General features: G+C 40.7%; 1 protein-coding gene across 3 annotated transcripts in view; it reads left to right on the forward strand.

Annotated features, from left to right (window-relative positions):
* Nucleotides 1–24,597, forward strand: part of LOC135541861 (MLX-interacting protein-like) — a 43,932-nt gene extending 19,335 nt beyond the window's left edge. For all 3 annotated transcript variants that reach the window (XM_064968321.1, XM_064968312.1, XM_064968328.1), the window contains exons 7-17: nucleotides 2,139–2,228; nucleotides 2,394–2,488; nucleotides 2,648–3,239; nucleotides 3,653–3,759; nucleotides 3,865–3,976; nucleotides 5,881–5,993; nucleotides 6,158–6,265; nucleotides 8,437–8,564; nucleotides 8,680–8,803; nucleotides 9,157–9,286; nucleotides 20,069–24,597. In XM_064968321.1, the coding sequence (XP_064824393.1) occupies nucleotides 2,139–2,228; nucleotides 2,394–2,488; nucleotides 2,648–3,239; nucleotides 3,653–3,759; nucleotides 3,865–3,976; nucleotides 5,881–5,993; nucleotides 6,158–6,265; nucleotides 8,437–8,564; nucleotides 8,680–8,803; nucleotides 9,157–9,286; nucleotides 20,069–20,190 (1,721 nt within the window). In that variant the 3' untranslated portion in view covers nucleotides 20,191–24,597. The remainder of the gene's footprint in view (nucleotides 1–2,138; nucleotides 2,229–2,393; nucleotides 2,489–2,647; nucleotides 3,240–3,652; nucleotides 3,760–3,864; nucleotides 3,977–5,880; nucleotides 5,994–6,157; nucleotides 6,266–8,436; nucleotides 8,565–8,679; nucleotides 8,804–9,156; nucleotides 9,287–20,068) is intronic.
* The last annotated feature ends 1,269 nt before the right edge of the window (nucleotides 24,598–25,866 follow it).

Raw genomic sequence — 25,866 nt, forward strand, 5'->3', positions numbered from 1 at the left:
GTAAAATATTTTCCCATTCTTTAAAAAATGTGTCAAGCTCTGTCAAGTTGGTTGAAGTCTTGCCATAGATGTTAAAGTCGATTTAAGTTTAAAAATATATATATTAAAAAATATCTAGGCCACTTAGCGACATTGAATGTCATCTTGGTAAGCAACTCCAGTGTATATTTGGCCTTGTGTTAGGTTATTGTCCTCCTGAAAGGTACATTTGTCTGTTGGAAAGCAGACTGAACCAAGTTTTCCTCTAGAATTTTGCTTGTGCTTAGCTCTATTCTGTTTATTTTATTTTTTTATAAACTCCCTACTCCTTGCCGATGACAAGCATACCCAAAACATGATGCAGCTACCACCATTCTTGAAAATATTCAATAGTGGCACTCAGTGATGTGTTGTGTTGGATTTGCCCCAAATGTAACACAGGTCAAAAATCATTTTTTTTTTGGCAATTCTTTTTGCAGTGTTACTTTAGTGCCTTATTGCCAACAGGATGCATGTTTTGAATATTTGCATTCTGTACAGGCTTCCTTCTTTTCATTGTCAATCCCTGAGCTGTTTCCTTCCTCTCCAGCAACTGATTTAGGAAAGGTGCCTGTATCTGTAGTCACTGGGTGTATTGATACACCATCCAAAGTGTTACATTCATAACTGAACTATGCTCAAAGGGATATTCAATGTCTGTTTTTTTCCCCTATCTACCAATAGGTGTCTTTCTTTGCGAGTCATTGGAAAACCTACATGGTCTTTGTTGAATCTGTGTTTGAAATTCACTGCTCGACCGAGGGATGTTACAGATAATTGTGTGTGTGTGTGGGGTACAGAGATGGGGTAGTCATTTAAAAATCACGTTAAACACCATTATTGAACAAGGAGTACATGCAATTTATTGTTCTATATTTTTACCAGGGAAGTTGACTGAACACATTCTCATTTAAAGCACCGACCTGGGGAATAATTACAGGGGAGAGGAGGGGGATGAATGAGCCAATTGGAAGCTGGGGATGATTAGTTGGCCGTGATGGTCAGATTGGGAATTTATCTAGGACACCGGGGTTAATACCCCTACTCTTACAATAATTGCAATGGGATCTTTAGTGACCACAGAGAGTCAGGCCACCTGTTAAACATTCAATCTGAGAGATGATGCCCTAAACAGGGAAATGTCCCCAATCACTGCCCTGGGGCATTGGGATATTTTTTTAGACCAGAGAAGAGTGCCTCATACTGGCCCTCCAACACCACTGCTAGCAGCATCTGGTCTTCCAACCAGAACAAACCCTGCTTATCTTCAGAGGCAAGCTTGCAGTGGAATGCAGGGTGGTATGCTTCTGGCCTGCAGGGTGGTTATGCTCATTTTTACTCCTGAACCTATTTAGGCTTACCATAACAAAAGGATTGAATACGTATTGACGCAAGACATTTCATCTTCAAATGTTTTATTAATTTGTAAACATTTCTAAAAACATAATTCCAGTTTGACATTATGGGGTTTTGTATGTAGATCAGTGACACAAAATCTTAATTTTCTCCATTTTAAAATGTAGTCTGTAACACAACAAAATGTGGGAAAATTTATGTAAGGTAGATCATGATGCTCAGCAGACTACGAAACAAGCGATGTTGCAGGCTAGATGTTGATTGGATAAAGTTTGATAGCCACAACTGAGTCTGTGATGTTTAAAAAAATACTCAAATCACACTCTTCTGTATCAGGCAGTGTAGTGATCTCATCTGCGGTGAAAGAGCCAATAGGTGGGAAAACAGACCCTGTACCCCTGTTAGCAGCTCTGATTTGCTGTAACTTGTATGTTGGGTGATATTGACTGACAGCACTTAATGGTTGGGACTACAGGAAAACAGATTCTCCCAATGGAGAATATTGAACGAGGGCTCCTTTTGGCACTTAACATTGGATTTTGGGGTGGATTGTTTTAGCTGTTCTTTTTACTAATGTTCAGAATTGATCAAAGGGCTTTTCTAAATTGATAAACGGGCCTGATCTGGCCTGCGGGCCGCCAGTTGAATAGCACTGCCATACACCAAGCCTTTTTCTATTTACTCAGATCCACCCAAACCTTCCTCCAACCAGAGCTATAGGAAAATTCTGTTTGTTATTCACACCCCATCCATGTTCCCCATAGCTCATGCAGGGAACGCAGACATGATCCAGCCTGGACTCATCCCCCTACAGCCCAACCTGGACTTTATGGACTCCTATGAGCAATTACAAGGTAATGACAATGCACTCTGCCACAGCGACAAACTCTAAATAATGTCACTTGCACAGTGCACCAACTCTTTAACAGGTATAATACAGCAGGTGGAATATCCTAACACTTATGAGGGTAGAGTGGATGTTATACTAATTCCAACTAACCTAGAGACTCTTCTTCCAGACTTATTTCACAGCCTCCGTCAGCCCATCTTCCCCTCTGCTTCCCTCACTGCCTCATCCGCCACTCCTCTACACAGCAGTAGCTCTCAATCCCAGGTAAACCCCAACCCTTGGCCCGGTCCCTGTGAACCTCAACCCTAACACACCCCCAGACCTAACACACCTGTCTTTTATTCTTTGATGTTTTCACAACATCTTACTAGCTAAGAACATTATAAATGTGCTATCTTTGCTCTTGTCCTTGTGACTTGATAGGGCCAGCTTCTCTCCTCCATGCACCTCTCAGCTGACCTTCCGCCCGTCAGTCATGACCACAGACTCATCGCCTCCCAAGCCCCCCTGACTATCTCCTCCCTCATGTCCAATCAAACCAGTGGAAGCCCCTCTTATGTACAGAACTACATGCCTCTGTTCTCTGGGCCGGTGCCCCCTAGTGCTCAGGTTGGAGGCTCCTCCCTCATGCAAACCTCAGCCCTTCCCACGGTGCGGCACACCCAGACCTGCCAGGGTGCTGCCACCCCAACATTAGTAGCCCCCCCACCCCTAGACGATGCCACAAGCCTGGACGGTTCCCCGCCCTCATCTGTCATCACACATACAATCACCTCCACTGTTCTACCCAGTGATGCTGCCACCACCTTCAGTCACAGCTCTGACTTCAGCTCCCTAAACCGGGAACCTCCACCACCACCCCTCCAGCCCCTGCCACCCTCACCTGCCACCACCCCACAACACTCCCAGACCTTCGCCCTGCCCAGACCCATCCTGCCCTCTTGCTCCAACAAAAAGACACGCCGTGTCCAAAGGATTGTTCCTGCCATCTCCTCGTCTCACCTCATCCTAACAGGTGAGTTAATCACATCCCAAAAGGTTTAACTGTTGCTGAATAAGAATGGTGGATTGATTTAATATCAAATGTAATATTGAATTAATACATGCCTAGCTGGTGCTACCCAGAAAAAAACGACCACATTAGAAACAATAGTATTTATTGAAGTGGGGGATTACTGCTCCACTAGAGCTGTCTGATCTCACCACTAGGTGGTGCTACTGTATATCATTATATCGTCAGTCACTATTGTAATGAAAAACTAAATGAAAACTAGTCAATGTTTGTAGGCGATTCAGCCGAAATGATCCTAGCAAAGATCATCAATGACATCCAGGCTCAATATTAGACATTAAATACATGAGAGGATCTGCATTTACCCTGTGGTTTTAATGTCAAAGGCCCTGACAGATGATGTTTTGCTGTCCCAGCACCCTTCCCAGGGCATACCAGTGCAGTGATTGTTACTCCAACCCCCCTGAAAGCAGATGTGGTTCCCTCAACGGGCGTGATCATCGGCTCCTCCAGCCTATCAAGGGTAAGACCCGGTCTGCTCTGAAGCGCCCCCTTTGCATTCAACTGTTTTAATTAAGATAGTTTTCATTTACTTTGTGTTTTATTTCTTTACATCCCTCTATCTCAGGCTCCTGGATTTCACATCCTTCCACAGACTCCGAAGTCTCCCCAGCTCATTATCCCTAAAGAGGAGACCTACTCTTCCAGCCGCAAGAAACAAGAACCCTCCACAAGTACTGGTGAGAGTGACATACGCCAGGCCCTTACTTTTTTGCCCCACTGTACATATAACAAAAAAAGTATTTAGTTTAGTCAGCCACCAATTGTGCAAGTTCTCTCACTTAAAAAGATGAGAGAGGCCTGTAATTTTCATCATAGGTACACTTCAACTATGACAGACAAAAGTAGAAAAAAAATCCAGAAAATCACATTGTAGGATTTTTAATGAATTTATTTGCAAATTATGGTGGAAAATAAGTATTTGGTCAATAACAAAAGTTTATCTCAATACTTTGTTATATACCCTTTGTTGGCAATGACAGAGGTCAAACGTTTTCTGTAAGTCTTCACGAGGTTTTCACACACGGTTGCTGGTATTTTGGCCCATTCCTCCATGCAGATCTCCTCTAGAGCAGTGATATTTTAGGGCTGTTGCTGGGCAACACAGACTTTCAACTCCCTCCAAAGATTTTCTATGGGGTTGAGATCTGGAGACTGGCTTAGGCCACTCCAGAACCTTGAAATGCTTCTTACGAAGCCACTCCTTCGTTGCCCGGGCGGTGTGTTTGGGATCATTGTCATGCTGAAAGACCCAGCCACGTTTCATCTTCAATGCCCTTGCTGATGGAAGGAGGTTTTCACTCAAAATCTCACGATACATGGCCCCATTCATTCTTTCCTTTACACGGATTAGTCGTCCTGGTCCCTTTGCAGAAAAACAGCCCCAAAGCATGATGTTTCCACACCCATGCTTCACAGTAGGTATGGTGTTCTTTGGATGCAACTCAGCATTCTTTGTCCTCCAAACACGACGAGTTGAGTTTTTACCAAAAAGTTATATTTAGGTTTCATCTGACCATATGACATTCTCCCAATCTTCTTCTGGATCATCCAAATGCTCTCTAGCAAACTTCAGACGGGCCTGGACATGTACTGGCTTAAGCAGGGGGACACGTCTGGCACTGCAGGATTTGAGTCCCTGGCGGCATAGTGTGTTACTGATGGTAGGCTTTGTTACTTTGGTTCCAGCTCTCTGCAGGTCATTCACTAGGTCCCCCCGTGTGGTTCTGGGATTTTTGCTCACCGTTCTTGTAATCATTTTGACCCCACGGGGTGAGATCTTGCGTGGAGCCCCAGATCGAGGGAGATTATCAGTGGTCTTGTATGTCTTCCATTTCCTAATAATTGCTCCCACAGTTGATTTCTTCAAACCAAGCTGCTTACCTATTGCCGATTCAGTCTTCCCAGCCTGGTGCTGGTCTACAATTTTGTTTCTGGTGTCCTTTGACAGCTCTTTGGTCTTGGCCATAGTGGAGTTTGGAGTGTGACTGTTTGAGGTTGTGGACAGGTGTCTTTTATACTGATAACAAGTTCAAACAGGTGCCATTAATACAGGTAACGAGTGGAGGACAGAGGAGCCTCTTAAAGAAGAAGTTACAGGTCTGTGAGAGCCAGAAATCTTGCTTGTTTGTAGGTGACCAAATACTTATTTTCCACCATAATTTGCAAATAAATTCCTAAAACATCCTACTATGTGATTTTCTGTATTTTTTTTCTCATTTTGTCTGTCATAGTTGAAGTGTACCTATGATGAAAATTACAGGCCTCTCATCTTTTTAAGTGGGAGAACTTGCACAATTGGTGACTGACTTTTTTGCCCCACTGTATGTACACTCAACTCATTCATGTGTCACAGGGTCCTTTATCCTCCTGTCAAACATAAGCTATCAATCTATTAGCTCTACATGTGTATACAGGATGTGGCATGGTAACACATTCATACACAATGTTTTGGAATGTTTACAGTACTGATCTGCTTCCCATAAAATTAATGAATTGTCTTAAATGTGAGTTGGTGTTCACTAGTGTAGCAGTCTTTTGTTATGATGGTTTTTGGTAAGTGTGGATAATTTGTGTCTCCCAGGGCATGAGGACCATAGCTCAGGTCAGGGGTCACTGTGTGGGTCAGAGCAGGTCTCCAGTCCTCAGTCTCCACACAGCAGCTGCATTGCCCTTTCCAAGAACGAGTCCAACCAGGTAACAGCAGCCCACCCTCCTGCCTACTATTCTCTGTCTGTGTATGTCACTGTGTATGACTCCAGCTTTTTCAAGCAGGTCCAGTGTTGTGTGCCTGCCGTTGAATCATTGCAGACTAATCATTCTGATTATGTGTGTGTCTGTTCTCTCCCTGTCTGTTCCAGAGCCGTAGGGTGACCCATATCACTGCTGAACAGAAGAGGCGCTTCAACATCAACATTGGCTTCAAAATGCTGTGCAGCCTGATTCCTGCTCTCAAGTCCCAGTCCAATGTAAAGCCATGTGTCTGTCATCTGTCGACTGAGTCCTCCTACTAATATATTCCAGATCTAGCTTTTGATGGCTTTTATTTAAAGATCAGTTCAGAAGCATAGTGTTTGCACATCCTATTATTTTCAGGTATAGGGTACAAATATAGTATTCCTTTCATACACAGACCAAAATCCCACATTTACCATGCCTGCTTTTTTATACCAGATTTTGCATATACAGTGCCTTGCGAAAGTATTCGGCCCCCTTGAACTTTGCGACCTTTTGCCACATTTCAGGCTTCAAACGTAAAGATATAAAACTGTATTTTTTTGTGAAGAATCAACAAAAAGTGGGACACAATCATGAAGTGGAACAACATTTATTGGATATTGCAAACTGTTTTAACAAATCAAAAACTGAAAAATTGGGCGTGCAAAATTATTCAGCCCCCTTAAGTTAATACTTTGTAGCGCCACCTTTTGCTGCGATTACAGCTGTAAGTCGCTTGGGGTATGTCTCTATCAGTTTTGCACATCGAGAGACTGACATTTTTTCCCATTCCTCCTTGCAAAACAGCTCGAGCTCAGTGAGGTTGGATGGAGAGCATTTGTGAACAGCAGTTTTCAGTTCTTTCCACAGATTCTCGATTGGATTCAGGTCTGGACTTTGACTTGGCCATTCTAACACCTGGATATGTTTATTTTTGAACCATTCCATTGTAGATTTTGCTTTATGTTTTGGATCATTGTCTTGTTGGAAGACAAATCTCCGTCCCAGTCTTAGGTCTTTTGCAGACTCCATCAGGTTTTCTTCCAGAATGGTCCTGTATTTGGATCCATCCATCTTCCCATCAATTTTAACCATCTTCCCTGTCCCTGCTGAAGAAAAGCAGGCCCAAACCATGATGCTGCCACCGCCATGTTTGACAGTGGGTATGGTGTGTTCAGGGTGATGAGCTGTGTTGCTTTTACGCCAAACATAAGGTTTTGCATTGTTGCCAAAAAGTTCAATTTTGTTTCATCTGACCAGAGTACCTTCTTCTACATGTTTGGTGTGTCTCCCAGGTGGCTTGTGGCAAACTTTAAACAACACTTTTTATGGATATCTTTAAGAAATGGCTTTCTTCTTGCCACTCTTCCATAAAGGCCAGATTTGTGCAATATACGACTGATTGTTGTCCTATGGACAGAGTCTCCCACCTCAGCTGTAGATCTCTGCAGTTCATCCAGAGTGATCATGGGCCTCTTGGCTGCATCTCTGATCAGTCTTCTCCTTGTATGAGCTGAAAGTTTAGAGGGACGGCCAGGTCTTGGTAGATTTGCAGTGGTCTGATACTCCTTCCATTTCAATATTATCGCTTGCACAGTGCTCCTTGGGATGTTTAAAGCTTGGGAAATATTTTTGTATCCAAATCCGGCTTTAAACTTCTTCACAACAGTATCTCAGACCTGCCTGGTGTGTTCCTTGTTCTTCATGATGCTCTCTGAGCTTTTAACGGACCTCTGAGACTATCACAGTGGAGGTGCATTTATACGGAGACTTGATTACACACAGGTGGATTGTATTTATCATCATTAGTCATTTAGGTCAACATTGGATCATTCAGAGATCCTCACTGAACTTCTGGAGAGAGTTTGCCGCACTGAAAGTAAAGGGGCTGAATAATTTTGCACTCCCAATTTTTCAGTTTTTGATTTGTTAAAAAAGTTTGAAATATCCAATAAATGTCGTTCCACTTCATGATTGTGTCCCACTTGTTGTTGATTCTTCACAAAAAAATACAGTTTTATATCTTTATGTTTGAAGCCTGAAATGTGGCAAAAGGTCGCAAAGTTCAAGGGGGCCGAATACTTTCGCAAGGCACTGTATATGAAGGGGGTTGGGGGTAAAAAAAAACATTGTAAATTAAAAGCCCTATAACCAAAAACAGTTATCGGCGCTGTGTGAATGGTTCTGTGCTTTTTCTGCAGGTAAGTTCATTAACATTTCCATTGTTTAACATCTCTCTAATGTGAAATGTAAACAATACCCATTGTTTAATTTTATTTTACAGGTAATATATCACATCTTCTGTATGAAATGATAGTCATGAAAGAATTATACATAGCTACACATTGTTGAATGCTCCAGCAGTTGACGACGTGTCATGATCTTTCCAATATCCCCACCTATTCTTGTTGTTTGATACCAGATCAGTAATGCAGTCACGCTGCAGAAGACAGTGGAGTACATTACGAAGCTGCAGCAGGAGAGGCAGCAGATGCAGGAGGAGACCAAAAGGCTACGGGAGGAGATTGAGGAGGTCAATGCCTCCATAAAGTATGTACTGCCTCACAGTTATCTCTCTTATCTGAGTAGACAAGTTCAGGAAACCGTTTGAGTACGAGTATACATGACATAGTAATCTGATCTGTGTGCTATTGCTGTGCCACAGTGTGTGTCAGGAGCAGCTGCCTGCTACAGGTGTGCCCATCACACGCCACCGATTCGACCACATGCGGGAGAAGTTTGATGAGTACGTGAAGAGCCGCACACTTCAGAACTGGAAGTTTTGGATCGTATCCGTTTTTACCCTTATCACTGACATTTAACATGACTTTTGCATTTAACATGACTTTGTCATAATGATATAAGATTCAATCAGGCTACTTTTAATATTTATTTAATTTATGTCAGATGGCTAGATTAGATGCTGTATATAAGCAAAGAAGAGCTATAATTTTTGGTTTCAGGGGGACTTGTGAAAGGTTACGCCTGTAGAAAATGAAGTAGTATGATATAGGACTGTATACCATGAGCCATCTGAGTACATCTGAGGTTCGTTCATATGTCTTCTGAGATTGAAATAGGATGCAACTTTGAATCTTTTCCCGAAATAGTGTGTGTTTGACCCTTGACCCACCATCCTTAGTTCAGCATCATTATTAAACCCCTATTTGAATCCTTCAATGGGACTGTCTCCACCACAAGCAAAGTGGAGCTGTGTGAGACCACACTGCAATGGCTGGACCGTCACTGCTCCCTCCATGTGCTGAGGCCCAGTGAGTAAACTACACTCAATGCCCCTAACCTCTCTCTCTCACACACGCACACAGCATATGTTTTACTGTCATTGTGGGGACCTAAAATATTCAAAATTATATTTTCCCTAACTTTAATCCTAACCCCCAACTCCTAAACCTAACACCTAGCCCTAATTCTAACACTAATGCTAACCCTAAACCTAAAATAGTCTTTGTCGTTGTAGCGATCTGGGAAATAATCTGGGGATAATTTTCCTTGTTTTACTATCCTTGTGGGGACTGTACCCACAAGGATAGTATACAAGCCCACACACACACACACACACACACACACACGTTTGTTTTACTAACCTTGTGTGGATCAAACAATTGATTCCCATGAACCTTTACCCCTAAATCTAACCCAAACTCCTAACCCTAATTGTAACCCTAAACTTAACCTCTGAGCCAAAGATAATAAAACCAAAAATCCACACAGACACACACCCACTCAATGTTTTCAATTAAATGGTTTCAGGATTCCCCCATGATTTTCCTGCTAATCAGTCTTCCTGTAGCTGCAGTGTCAGAGTAGGACAGTGAGGAGGTGGATAGAGAAGTGGCGGTTGGCAAGTGGTTCCATTACAGCAGTGATATTCAAATGGAATTGCAGTGGGATCGCAAAATAAAACATTTTCTTTCAGGGGGAGAACCAGAGTACGTATTATTTCATAGGATAATATATTAACTTATTGAGAAAGATAATAAAAATATATACAGTACCAGTTAAAAGTTTGGCACACCTACTCATTCAAGGGCTTTTATTTATTTAGACTATTTTCTACATTGTAGATAGTGAAGACATCAACACTATGAAATAACACATATGGAATCATGTAGTAACCAAAAAAGTGTTAAAAAACAAATATTTGAGATTCTTCAAAGTAGCCACCCTTTGCCTTGATGACAGCTTTGCACACTCTTGGCATTCTCTCAACCAGCTTCACCTGGAATGCTTTCCCAACAGTCTTGAAGGAGTTCCCACATATGCTGAGCACCTGTTGGATGCTTTTCCTTCACTCTGCGGTCCAACTCATCCCAAACCATCTCAATTGGTTTGAGGTCAGGTGATTTGTGGAGGCCAGGTCATCTGATGCAGCACCCCATCACTCTCCTTCTTGGTCAAATAGCCTTATACTGCCTGGAGGTGTGTTGGGTCATTGTCCTGTAGAAAAATGATAGCCCCACTAAGCTGTGGTAGCCATGCTGGTTAAGTGTGCCTTTAATTCTAAATAAAATCTAAATAAATCACCATCAGTGTGACCAGAAAAGCACTACCACACATCACACCTCCTCCTCCATGCTTCATTGTGGGAATCACGCATGCAGAGTTGATCCATTCACCTACTATGCATCTCACAAAGACATGGTGGTTAGAACCAAAAATGTCAAATTTGGACTTAGCAGACCAAAGGACAGATTTCCATCAGTCTAATGTCCATTGCTCGTGTTTCTTGGCCCAAGCATGTCTCTTTTTCTTATTGGTGTCCTTTTAGTAGTGGTTTCTTTGCAGAAATTTGACCATGGAAGGCCTGATTCATGCAGTCTCCTCTCAACAGTTGATGTTGATGTGTCTGTTACTTGAACATTTATTTTGGCTGCAATCTGAGGTGCAGTTAACTCTAATGGACTTATCCTCTGCAGCAGAGGTAACTATGGGTCTTCCTTTCCTTCTACAATCTAGAAAATAGTACAAATAAAGAAAAACCATTGAATGAGTAGTTAATGTGTATTGAGCAAATACATGTACAGTACCTTCAGAAAGTATTCACACCCCTTGACTTTTTACACATTTTGCTGTGTTACATTGTGGGATTCAAATGGATTTAATTGTTTTTTTTTGTCAACAATCAACACACAATACTCTAATGTCAGTGGAAGAAAAAATTCAAAGAGTATTTGTTTTATATGGAAAAATAAAACGCTAATATACTGTATTTTGATTAGATCAGTGTTCGACCTCCTGAGTCAGTACATGTTAGAATCATCTTTGGCAGCGATTACAGCTGTGAGTGTTTTTGGGTCTCTTAAGAGCTTTGCATACCTGGATTGTACAATATTTGCCCATTTATTCTTTAACATTTTTCACGCTCTGTCAAGTTGGTTGTTGATCATTGCGAGACAGTCCTTTTCAAGTCTTGCCATACATTTTCAAAGTCAAAACTCTTATTAGGCCACTCAGGAACATTCAATGTTGTCTTGGTAAGCAACTCAAGCGTATATTTGGCCTTGTGTTTTAGGTACTTGTCTTGCTGAAAGGTGAATTTGTCTCCCAGTGTCTGTTCGAAATCAGACTGAACCAAGTTTTCCTCTAGGATTTTGCTGGTGCTTAGCTCTATTGTTTATTTTTATACCCAAAAAACTCCCTAGTCCTTGCTCATGACAAGTATACCCATAACATGATGCAGCCACCACCATGCTTGAAATATGAAGTGGTTCTCAGTGTTGTAGATTGGCCCCAAATATAACACTTTGTATTCAGGACAAAAAGTTAATTGCTTTGACACATTTTTTGCAGTATTTTTGTAGTACCGTATTGCAAACAGGATGCATGTTTTGGAATCTTTTTTTTATTCTGTCCCTTTCTCACTGTCAGTTTGGTTAGTGGCGTAACTACAATGTTGTTAATCCATTCCTCAGTTTTCTCCTATCACAGCCATTAAACTCTGCAACTGTTCAAAAATCTCCATTTGCCTCATGGTGAAATCTCTGAGCAGTTTCCTTCCTCTCTGGCAACTGATTTAGGAAAGGCACCTGTATCTTTGTAGTGACTAGGTGTATTGATACACCATCCAAAGTGTAAAATTCATAACTGCACCATACTCAAAGGGATATTCAATGTCTGCTTTTTTACGCATCTACCAATAGGTGTCCTTCTTGGCGAGGCATTGGAAAACCTCCCTGGTCTTTGTTGTTGAACCTGTGTTTGAAGTTCACTGCTCAACTGAGGGACCTTACAGATGATTCTATGTGTGGGCTACAGAGATGAGTTAATCATTCAAAAATTATGTTGAACACTGTTATTACACAGAAGTCCATGCAACTTATGTGACTTCTTAAGCACATGTTTACTATTGAACTTATTTAAGTTTGCCATAAAAAAAGTAGTTGAATTCTTATTGACTCGAGATATAAGCTTTTCATTTTTAAAGATGTATTATGCAGATATCATTCCACCATTACCCGGTAAAATTGTAATAGTTTGCCTAATTTCAGTTTAAATGACAAAACAAGTAAGTATAGTAGAGAATCATTTTACAATCTAAACGGCTGTGAAATATATTTTCCATAACCAAAAATATTGTATTTTCTACTGTTTGAAGCTGGTGTTCAAAACTGAAAGTAACAGACACAAAAACAAAACTAAAGAATGGGAAGCATAGAAATAATACACATAGAACATATCTACCATTTTCTTAGACCTACTTTCAATGAGTGACAGATCTATAACTCATATTTTTATGTGGAGTTGGTTGGGTTGCCCAAAAAGTTACATATTGCAGCTTGAATTAATTTGTAAAAATATCTACAAAATGAATTCCACTTTGACGTTATGGGGTATTTTGGGTAGATCAGTGACACAAAATCTCAATTTAATCCATTTTAAATTCAGGGTGTAACACAAAATGTGGAATAAGTAAAGGGATATGAATACTCTGAAGGCACTGTATATATTGGTTCTCTTTATTTTGATAGGAGAGATGGTTATTTATTGATATGAAAATCTAAATGTACCCATTTTTAAGGTTGTTTCATTAGATTTGTGGTGGGGTCTACAGAATTTCCGGCGGGGAAAACAATGGGGTTCCAGAAATGTTGGTGGAAATAATAATTTGAGTCCCCGCTGAAAAAGCGAAGCACAACTGCAACACATAATATTTTGCCATGAACACTGCAGCAGAAGTGAACTCCTTCCTCCGCTACTCTTTCATCCACGTGAGGCTACAATACGTTGAGTTTCCTGGTGAAGCTGTGAAGTGATCTGTAGCCTATTGCGTGATTTTGTTTGTCTGTTATTAAAGAATGTGAAATAATGTGTACGTTTACTGCTTTTCGTTTACTCATATGGTTCTAAATATTGTATAGCCTATTGGCCTACATTCGTTCACATGGGCAGTTGTTTTTAGTGCTTTTCATTTAATCACGTATGGCTACAAATATAGTATATACATTAGCGCTCATGGGTAGAATATTGTGTGTGTATATACAGAAATTGGTTCAGTTATGGCCTAAAATAAGTTAGTATGGGCAAAATATTATATATAAATTTGTGCATATGGTTATTTATATATATATATATATATATATATACTGCTTAAAAAAATAAAGGGAACACTAAAATTTCACATCCTAGATCTGAATGAAATATTCTTATTAAATACTTTTTTTCTTTACATAGTTGAATGTGCTGACAACAAAATCACACAAATTATCAATGGAAATCAAATTTATCAACCCATGGAGGTCTGAATTTGGAGTCACACTCAAAATTAAAGTGGTAAAGGCTGATCCAACTTTGATGTAATGTCCTTAAAACAAGTCAAAATGAGGTTCAGTAGTGTGTGTGGCCTCCACGTGCCTGTATTACCTCCCTACAACGCCTGGGCATGCTCCTGATGAGGTGGACTGTCTGTGGTGCAACGTGGACTGTCTGTGGTGCAACGTGGCGTTGGTGGATGGAGCGAGACATGATGTCCCAGATGTGCTCAATTGGATTCAGTTCTGGGGAACTGGCGGGCCAGTCCATAGCATCAATGTCTTCCTCTTACAGGAACTGCTGACACACTCCAGCCACATGAGGTCTAGCATTGTCTTGCATTAGGAGGAACCCAGGGCCAACCGCACCAGCATATGGTCTCACAAGGGGTCTGAGGATCTCATCTCGGTACCTAACGGCAGTCAGGCTACCTCTGGCGAGCACATGGAGGGCTGGCCACCCCCCAAAGAAATGCCACCCCACACAATGACTGACCCACCGCCAAACCGGTCAAGCTGGAGGATGTTGCAGGCAGCAGAACCTTCTCCACGGCGTCTCCAGACTGTCACGTGCTCAGTGTGAACCTGCTTTCATCTGTGAAGAGCACAGGGCGCCAGTGGCGAATTTGCTATTCTTGGTGTTCTCTGGCAAATGAAAAACATCCTGTACGGTAAGCACAACCCCCACCTGTGGACGTCGGGCCCTCATACCACCCTCATGGAGTCTGTTTCTGGCCGTTTGAGCAGACACATCCACATTTGTGGCCTGCTGGAGGTCATTTTGCAGGGCTCTGGCAGTGCTCCTCCTGCTCCTCCTTGCACAAAGGCGGAGGTAGCGGTCCTGCTGCTGGGTTGTTGCCCTCCTACGGCCTCCTCCACGTCTCCTGATGTACTGGTCTGTCTCCTGGTAGCGCCTCCATGCTCTGGACACTACACTGACAGACCCAGCAAACCTTCTTGCCACAGCTCGCATTGATGTGTCATCCTGGATGAGCTGCACTACCTGAGCCACTTGTGTGGGTTGTAGACTCCGTCTCATGCTACCACTAGAGTGAAAGCACCGCCAGCGTTCAAAAGTGACCAAAACATCAGCCAGGAAGCATAGGAACTGAGAAGTGGTGGTTTACCTGTGCACAAGGTCCTCTACTCGGACAATTAATCCACACATTAAACGGTCAACCAAATCGTTTCTAGTCATCTCTTCTCCTTCCAGGCTTTTTCTTTGGACTTTATATGGCGATTGGCATCTAACTTTCATAATAAGGTGTATTACCACAACCGACCGACTGACCTCAATTCATCTTTCAATCACCCATGTGGTTATAACCAATGAGGAGATGGCATGTGGGTATATGCTTCTAAAAGCCAATGAGGAGATGGGTGAAACATGACTTGCATCGCGTTTGGTGTCACAAATAGAAGCAACTTATATTTTAGCCCCTGGCAACACAGACGCTCGTTGGCATGCGCTAGCGTTGTGGGTGCAATGATTGAATAACATGTATGTGTACATTTATTTTGCAACGCTCGCACAGATCCCGAGCAGTTGCCATACCAGGCGGTGATGCAACCAATCAGGATGCTCTTGATGGTGCAGATGTATAACTTTTTGAAGATCTGGGGACCCATGCCAAATCTTTTCGGTCTCCTGAGGGGGAAAAGGATTTTTCGTGCCCTGTTTTTGGACCATGATAGATCGTTGGTGATGTGGACACCAAGGAACTTGAAACTCTCGACCCGCTCCACTACAGCCCCATTGATGTTAATGGGGACCTGTTTGGCCCTCCTTTTCCTGTAGTCCATGATCAGCTCCTTTGTCTTGCTCACATTGAGGGAGAGGTTGTTGTCCTGACACCACACTGTCAGTTCTCTGACCTCCTCCCTAAACGCTGTCTCATCATTGTCGGTGATCAGGACACTGTTGTGTCGTCAGTGTTGGAGTCGTGTTTGGATGAACAGGGAGTACAGAAGGGGACTAAGTACACACCCCTGAGGGTGTTGAGGATTAGCGTGGCAGACGTGTTGTTGCCTATCCAGTGGCCCATCAGGAAGTCCAGGATCCAGTTGCAGAGGAAGGTGTTAATTCCCAGGGTCCTTAGCTTAGTGATGAGCTTCGTGGGCGCTATAGTGTTGAATGCTGAGCTGTAGTCAATGAACAGCATTCTCACGTAGGTGTTCCTTTTGTCCAGGGACTATGGTTTCCTCCAGCATCTTCATAAGGCCCTTTGCTTTTATTCTGGGATTGATTTACACTTTTCACACCAAAGTACGTTCATTTCTATGAGCTGTATGATGGCTGCGTGGTCCCATGGTTTGGGATAGATGTTTGTACAGATGAACGTGGTACCTTCAGGCGTTTGGAAATTGCCCCCAAGGATGAACCAGACTACAATTTTTTTTCTGAGGTCTTGGCTGATTTCTTTTGATTTCCCATGATGTCAAGCATAGAGTCACTGAGTTTGAAGGTAGACCTTGAAATACATCCACAGGTACACTTCCAATTGACTCAAATTATGTCAAATAGCTTATCAGAAGCTTCTAAAGCCATGACATAATTTTCTGGAATTTTCCAAGCTGTTTAAAGGCATAGTCAACTTAGTGTATTTAAACTACTGGCCCACTGGAATTGTGTTACGGTGAATTATAAGTGAAATAATCTGTCTGTAAACTATAGGAAAAATGACTTGTGTCATGCATGAAGTAGATGTCCTAACCGACTTGCCAAAACTATAGTTTGTTAACAAGAAATTTGTGGAGTGATTGAAAAACTAGTTTTAATGACTCCAACCTAAGTGTACGTGAACTTCCGACTTCAACAGTACGTGCGGTCACTGTTGAGACAATGTCGTTGAGTGCATTAAAGTCCCCCGCCACTAGGCGCGCCGCTTCTGGGTGAGCATTTTCTTGTTTGCTTATGGCCTTCTAGAGTTGGTTGAGTGTGGTCATAGTGCCAGCATCGGTCTTCGGCTATGAATAATTTAGATGAGAACTCTCTTGGTAGATAGTGGGGTCTACTGCTTATGATATGGTACTCTACCTCAGGCGAGCAATACCTCGAGACTTCTTTAATGTTAGACATCGCGCACCAGCTGTTATTGACAAAAAGACACACACCCCCACCCCTCGTCTTACCAGACGTAGCTTCTCTGTTCTGCCGGTGCGTTGAAAATTCCTCTATTTTCCGTGTCGTCGTTCAGCCACGACTCGGTGAAACATAAGATATTACAGTTTTCATTTCCCGTTGGTAGGATAATCATAATCGTAGGTCATCAATTTTATTTTCCAATGATTGCATGTCAGCAAGTAGAATTGATGGCAGTGGGAGTTTACTCGCTCACCTACGGATTCTCAAAAGGCAGCCCGATCTGCGTCCTCTTTTCCTCCGACTTTTCTTCACTCAAATGACGGGGTTCTGGGCCTGTTCCCAGGAGAGCAGTATATCTTTCATGTCTGACTTGTTAAAGGAAAAAGCTTCTTCTAGTTCGTGGTCAGTAATCCCTGTTCTAATGTCCGGAAGTTATTTTCGGTCATAAGAGACGGTAGCAGCAACATTATGTACAAAATAAGTAAAATAATAAGTTACAAACAGCGCAAAAAAAATGAACAAAATAGCACAATTGGTTACTGGCATGTAAAACGTCAGCCATCCTCTTCGGCGCCATCTTCCAGACTATAAGCATTTATATGTGAAATTAGACATTCAACTTGAACCCTGTTTCAACAATCAGCTGAATCAGAATTTTGACAGTTATGTGAACAGATGTTGTGATTGCATGCAAGGTTAAAAAAAAAAAAATTATTATTAAGTCTCATACTTCACGGAAAGGATAGTCCAAACTATACAGGCTAAAAATGTAGGCCTATAGCAAGTTTAAAATGGGTTCAAAAGCAAAAAGCTTAATTTCCTTTTAATTAATTGTATTCAGTGGCTTCACCTGTGTCCTCGGCAGCCAGGGTAGGGCAGCACTTTACAACATTCCAATGTTATAGTCTTGTGAGTCTGTCATGCATATTTCTTTATTGAAAATGGGAACAATGGGTGATATGGACAAATACTGATTTCAAAACTAAATGGATTTCATTCACATTATCAAGACATGAGGTGAGTATCAAAATAGTTTTTAAAAAGTCTTAAAGTTGAACCTCGGATAGATCTTTACTATAATAGCCTATACAGTCAACTCAATATGGTATTCAATTATTTTGAAATAGCCTACATTTTCCGCATCATAGTGAGACTACATAAAACGACGTAGGCCAAATGGATTTTGTGATGTCTTATATTACGTTGACTTATTTAGACTGTTAAAATGCAGGGGAAAAGGCAGACTTTTTATATAAACAGTGGATTTCTTCGGTCCTAATTTCATAATCGGAAAGTCTGCTCATTGATGTCAATACCAATGCCGATAATTGTGACTTGATTGAATTGGAATGATGTGAATAATGAGGATGACGGTATAGCCTAACCCTTTAATCATAGGTTATTGTTACTTTGTGTCTCTAAAATCGTAATGTTTCCATTTCTATAGTCATGTGACAGTCTGTTTTAACTGAAACATCCAAATGTCAGCCTTTTACCAGATCCACTTTTGTGCATTAAATGTTTTATTTTCATAACTGATAAAAATTCAGTATGCTATAGCCTATAGATTATTTTCTGCCCATATGAACACATTTATTTTAGGCCATATAAAGAACAGCTATGCATGATTTATTGAAAAACAGCAAACAGACGCATTGTTTCACATTATTTAATAAAAGACTCGTAAACAGAAACAGGCAATAGGCTGTACAGCTGGATTCACATTTTCCACGCCAAATATACATAAAAGGACACTTGACGTATTTCAACGAAGTTTGTTGTGCTCTGTGTATTACTTGCTCGACAAAAAAGACTGCCTGAAAAAGTTTGAATACCACTGCATTACAGCATTTCACTATGATTTTGACTTGAATGACTAGTTGTCTGTAGGTGTTACATGGTACAGTGTGTGTGATGTACGATATACTTATTTTTTTAGAATATCTAATAGTCCATTTCACCCCCATTTTTCTTTGTAAGGAAAGATTTACCTCCTGATGTGACATGATCTCACACACAATATTTTCCCTGACACTTATTTACAAGAAAGAACACATTCTCCTTCAGTCTCTTGTTCAACCTGTGTCTCTTACACACTCAATCTAAGAGGGAGGGATGTTGACGTCAGAGATTATCATCACTGGAGACAGTTCAGTTCAATAGGTTACAGTGCCTAGTGAAAGTCTACACACCCCTTTGCACATTTTGCTGCCTTAAAATTACATCTAAAAATAGATTAAATTAGAACTTGCTCAGTAAATTTGGTTAGGAATCATTGATGGACAGCAATATTCAAACCTTGTCTCTGATTTTCAAACAAATTTAAGTTAGAACTGAAACTGGACCATTCAGGAACACTCAACACCTACTGGAAAGCCATCATAGTGTGTCTTTGGCATTACATTTGTATTACATTTGCTGAAAAATAAAACCATAACCCAGGATAAGGTATTTAAGTATTGTGGTGGCAGCATCATGTTATGAGAATGCTTCTCACCGGCAGGGACTGGGGAGTTTGTCAGGATCAAAATAAATATGAAAGGAGCAAAGCCCAGGTAAAAAGTTAAAGAAACCCTGCCACAGTCTTCTGATTACCTAACCCTGGGATACAGTTGTATTTTCCAGCAGGACAATTACACAAAAGTAATGCCAAAGACAAACCAGAATTGGCTTTCCAAGAGGTGTTAATTGTTCCTGAATGGTCCAGTCTCAGTCCTGACTTAAATTTGTGTGAAAATCAGAGCCAAGGTTTGAATTTTTCTAACCAGCAATGATTCCCAAACAAATTTACTGAGCTTGAGCAATTTTTACAAAAACAATGGATATTTGTTGCCTTAAGACTTGTTGGTGACTTATTCAAAATTATTCAAAGCTGTAATGTCTGCCAAGGGTGCTTCCACCAAGTGTTAAAGTGAAGATTCACCCATTTTTAATGGTATATTGTTTTTGTGCATCTCTTCGTGATGTTCTATCGATTCCCTGGGTCATAGACTTTTACTAGCGACTATATATTACTACCGTCTGATTAGCATGCTTTTGGAAGTAGGATTATGAAGAGTCAGATGCACAATCTGAAGCCTTACTGAGAAGCCTTCATAAATTATTTTATGGAGGGGGGAATGTAACTTGTTTTGTGTAACTTGTCACACAAAATGTCAACTGTGATGAATGTATAGCTGATTGGTCTTTCTGTTGTCCAGTGGTACTGAGCACTCTCCGACAGTTCAGCATTAGCACATCCATCCTTACTGACCCCACCCTTCTGCCTGAGGAAGCCACCCAGGCTGTCACCAACACCCACAGTCACTTTGCAGACTCCTAGCCGCACCTCCAGGGGAGGGGAAGATTGATTCAGATAGAGTGCATGGTCATAGTACCCTCTAGTATAGCACTCCACAGAGGGTCTCTACCACAAAGTACTCTAACCTCTCCAGATTGAAAAAGACCTTGAAACTACAGAATGGAAAAGTACCAGCACTAGTTTGCCGTAAAGGTAAACCAAAGAAGTTACTCTGTCTTCCACCCTATCCATTACCATTTAGAACAGGACATGAAGTTTGTGGTCTTTTTATACGTGACCTCATCCAGCTTACTGACCTCTCATTCCTACACATTGCCTGGGCTTTGCGGTCAACAACCCAAGCTCGGTGCATTACTTTGGATGATCAATACACACCACACACAGAACAACATTTGCAGCATATTATGAACCCAGCAATAACATTGCTCTTTGTTAATGTAACTCGCCACACTGTTGATGGTGGAACTCCCAATTAGTTTTAAGGCTTGCAGTGCCTTCAGAAAGTATTCACACCCCTTGACTTTTTCCACATTTTGTTGTGTTATAGCCTGAAATTAAAATGGATTAAATGTCGTTTTTTTTGTCACTGGCCTACGCACAGTACCCCTACGCACAGTACCCCATAATGTCAAAGTGTATATATATATATTTTTTTAAATAAAATTACAAATTCATTCAAAATGAAAAGCTAAAATGTCTACAGTCAATAAGTATTCAATGCTTTTGTTATGGCAAGTCTAAATATATTCAGGAGTAAATATTTGCACATATGTTGTATTGACTCACTCTGTGTGCAATAATAGTGCAATAATAGTGTTTAACAGGACTAACCCATCTCTGTACCCCACACATACAATTATCTGTATGGTCCCTCAATCAAACAGTGAATTTCAAACACAGATTCAACCAGAAAGATCAGGGAGGTTTTCAAATGGCTTGCAAAGGAGGGCACCTATTGGTATATTTGTAAAAAAAAAAAAGGCGTTCTTCCTAATTCAGTAGCCGGAGAGGAACGAAACCAAGCTCTCATGGTTACAGAGTTTAATGGCTGGGATAGGAGAAAACTGAGGATGGATCAACAACATTGTAGTTACTCCACAATACTAACGTAATTAGAGTGAAAAGAAGGAAGCCTGTACAGAATTGTATTTTCTTCTCCAAAACAGGCATTCTGTTTGCAACACGGCCCTAAAGTAATACTGTAAACAATTATGCAAAGCAATTCACTTTTTGTCCTGAATACAATGTGTTATGTTTGGGGGAAATCCAATTCAACACATTACAGAGTATTACTCTCTCTATATTTGCAAGCATAGTGGCTGCATCATGTTATGGGTATTTTTAGGTTCTGAACAAAGAGTAAAAACTCAAAAGGACGACTAGGAAAAGCTCAAACCAAGTTATTCCCCCACTGGGTAAAACAGCTGCAAAGGCAAAAGACGTGTTTACACAAGCACATATATTTATACCCTTCTACTAGGCTGTGTCAACTCTTTGCACATCTAAACAGCCAATACATCTCTTTTGCAAGTCCGGACTTAATTGGTTCCTCTCACTGGTGTGGTCATGGCCCCGCCTCCTGCTAGAACCTTCATGGGCATGGAAGTATAATGTTTGTAACATGACTGTTCCTTGTCACTTCATCTGACCCGACCTCGGGACAAATTCCTCACTCCTCCCTACTCCACGGCTGTCCTACCTTATCAGTGACTGAAACCAGACTGTTGCAGTTTGCTTCTCTCTTTAGGAGCCATGAGATTTAACAATACCATGTTTTGAGAATGTAAACTTTCTGCACTCCCCCTTCCTCACTCAGTAACTGTCCATACACCGAGTTCTTACACTCTCTATAGACCCAAACGTATGCATTCCGTATACATGTAAAGTAATCAATAAGTTCTAGTATGGTAACATTAATAAGTATATTTCAAACTAGAATCCAACATTATGCTTGTAATCGTTAAGGACTGTGAAGTTTTTCAGGTTAAAAAAGAAACAGAATGTAGCTAAGCACAGGCAAAATCCTAGAGGTTCAGTCTGCTTTCCAACAGACACTGGGAGATGAATTTACCTTTCAGCAGGACAATACCCTAAAACACAAGACTAAATCTACACTGGAGTTGCTTACCAAGAAGACGGTGAATGTTTCTGAGAGGCAGAGTTACAGTTTTGACTTAAATCTACTTGAAATCTATGGAAAGACCTGAAAATGGTTGTCGAGCAATGATCCACAACCAAATTGACAGAGCTTGAAGAATTTTGAATCAAATGTTGCACAAATCAGGTCTGGAAAGCTCAGAGATTTACCCTGAAAGACACGCAACTATAATTGCTGCCAAAGGTCCTTCTACAAAGTTTTGACTCGTGTGTGAATACTTACAGAAATATCTCATTTACATATTTGATTTTCAATAAATTTGCAAACATTTCTAAAAACATGTTTTCACTTTGTCATTATGGGGTATTGTGTGTAGATGGGTGAGAAAAAAAATAGATTTAATCCATTTTGAATTCAGGCTGTAACACACCAAAGAAGAATGGAGTAAGTATGAATACTTTCTGAAGGCACTGTACTTTGGCAGGTAAATAACATGGTGTTGAACCAGAGGTGTTTTACCCTGCTTGCTCGTTTTATTAGGTATTTTTGTTTTTGAGCTCTTATTGTTATTTTAAGGTATGAAACAAAGAAAATGGATTATGATTTGTCATAAAAGGGAAATATCTCTTGAATGAGTTGTAGCGTCCTGAGATTCTGTTGGTTCTGTTGTTGTTTTCTCTGTTGTATGACGGTGAGTGTGGATACATTGAGTGTTATCAAAAAGGCTATAAAAAGGCTTAGCACTGATTGGCAGTATGCTTTGAGTACTCTGAAAGCCTTCAGTAACTACTTACTACTGTTTCTTCATCATAATTCGGCTTGTGTGCCTTTGCATCTGGTGGGGTCTCAAACTGATGCACAGTTGTCTTCCGTGAAGGGTGAGGGTGTCCCAGTTTTTTGTTGCCAGACGTTCTGGGTATTCTACACTTTTCATGGGGTGTTGGACTGTTCAAATAATACCAGAAGTCTTTAATATCCTCAGTGATGTTAAGCCAAAGTCTATCCATGGAAAAAGGTTCACTTTTCACTCAAGGAAAATTCAGTCTTTACTAATGGACCCTGGGTGGTTCCTGGACAAGGCCATGGACAGGTGTGAAGCACTTTGAGCACATTTAACCTTACACGCTGCAGCCTACCATTTCATTGTCTTTTAAACAAACATTGTGCTACAGGAGCATTCAAACATTATGTGGTGAATGTTGATTCTTCTTGTTCTCTCAGGGATGCGCTGGTGAGCTTTTTATTCTGCTCCCTATAACCAAACAAACAAACACAATCAGGATATTTTATGATGAAGAAAGCATTAGCCATACTGTAAGCATACAGGTTACATACATAGCATATGTATGATGTTCTTTTTTTGTTTCTTATAATCAAGCCATCCTTATGTCTAAGGTATGCTTATGACAGCGTTATGCTAGCCTGTCAAAGATACATAGCTCTTCTCATAGTTCAGATCGTATTTGTCTAAGATACAGTTAAACATTATAGGTTATATTGCAAAAGTAGAAACTTTAATTTCACGTCTCTCCTTTATTAGTCTCAGAAACCCTGACCTACATTGGTACATTGTGGGAGGCATTTAGAGAAACTACTCCTTTATTAGCAATGCACCTCAGAACAGCAAATACATGAATATACTTTATTATTGCAACTCCTGACTGTTGCAGAGTGATATTTAGTATTTGTTTTTTGTTGTATTTATTATTTTGATGCACAATGGAATTTGCTTGGAATTATATCACATTTAGCACTATTGGTTTTGTATTTCCTGCATGTATGTTATTTTTTTAGAGGCTATATGGGCTTTATGAGAGTCCTTAATACATCTCAATAACTGTGATCACCTAAATGTTTGCACTCTTTGCTACTCTACGAGTGGAGTACCCTTTATCCTATGACTGGGGACTGTATTATTGTTACTGATTCTGAGCCCCATGTACAGTATTGGCCACATGAGACAGCATTTCTGTGGGCTAATCACAACTAACATTAATCTAGTGTTATTCAGATCAAAGGTTTTATTTCTGTTCCATTCAAAGGGAATTGGAACTATGCAAAGACTCCAAAAGAACAAGAGCAGATGGATGTCATTAAAAATGTGTTTGCCAAGCAGTTACTATGTGGTGGGGAAAGTTTCCAATATTCTTTTGTCAAGAATCATGACCTGGTTTATGTTATAAAACAAGGATTAACTATTTTGTTTAAGGGGAGATTTCATTTATGAGATTACTTTTTGGGAGTCTTTCTATGTTTGTTCCCCCTGAAATACAGTAAGTGCTGTAAATATTCTCTTTCTTGGTCTACAAAGTAAAGACATTTTTTCCCCCAGCATGGTTTCTGTGTTTTTGTACTGTGTTTAGGTCACATCAATATCCTCCTTTCTTGCATTCCCGAGTGCATATGTTACAAGTCTAGGAAGTATGACAACAGTACAGTTTTCTGCTCTTTGACAGTTTCTCTCATGTTCAAGACATTGACATTTTTTTCTGAATAGTACTTTTATTCCATGTTAACGGATTTGTATCAGGTATAACACCACATTTACATTTAACCATTTCTTTTGAAAATATTTCCAATGATGGTTAATATTCTTCTATGACTATCAACTGATAGCAATGATACTTTAATCCAATAATTGTCTGTAACTAACTGCACAGTGAAAATCTCACTTAAAAGTTCATATTCTGTTAACTCATACCCAAATAATGTCGACTAATCCTATACTTGTATGTGGCCAAAGCATATATTGGAGAACAAACCCTTCAAAAAAAACACCTCAAACGTGTATCTCAAACAGACGGTTTCAAAAATGTGCTATTTTAGGATGAGCTGGCCAATCAGTCTACTCTAAATGTTTTATGGCCGGTATACGCCCACACCATTCTGTTGTTGGGGTATGCCTAGCCCTCAATCATGCCTCTCAGTTCCATAACATTACACACCATTCTGTTGTTGGGGTATGCCTAGCCCTCAATCATGCCTCTCAGTTCCATAACATTACACACCATTCTGTTGTTGGGGTATGCCTAGCCCTCAATCATGCCTCTCAGTTCCATAACATTACAGACCATTCTGTTGTTGGGGTATGCCTAGCCCTCAATCATGCCTCTCAGTTCCATAACATTACACACCATTCTGTTGTTGGGGTATGCCTAGCCCTCAATCATGCCTCTCAGTTCCATAACATTACACACCATTCTGTTGTTGGGGTATGCCTAGCCCTCAATCATGCCTCTCAGTTCCATAACATTACAGACCATTCTGTTGTTAGGGTATGCCTAGCCCTCAATCATGCCTCTCAGTTCCATAACATTACAGACCATTCTGTTGTTGGGGTATGCCTAGCCCTCAATCATGCCTCTCAGTTCCATAACATTACAGACCATTCTGTTGTTGGGGTATGCCTAGCCCTCAATCATGCCTCTCAGTTCCATAACATTACAGACCATTCTGTTGTTGGGGTATGCCTAGCCCTCAATCATGCCTCTCAGTTCCATAACATTACAGACCATTCTGTTGTTGGGGTATGCCTAGCCCTCAATCATGCCTCTCAGTTCCATAACATTACACACCATTCCAATACAGGAAAGATGCTT

Source organism: Oncorhynchus masou, chromosome 1 (genome assembly GCF_036934945.1).
Source record: "Oncorhynchus masou masou isolate Uvic2021 chromosome 1, UVic_Omas_1.1, whole genome shotgun sequence".
Taxonomy (NCBI): domain Eukaryota; kingdom Metazoa; phylum Chordata; class Actinopteri; order Salmoniformes; family Salmonidae; genus Oncorhynchus; species Oncorhynchus masou.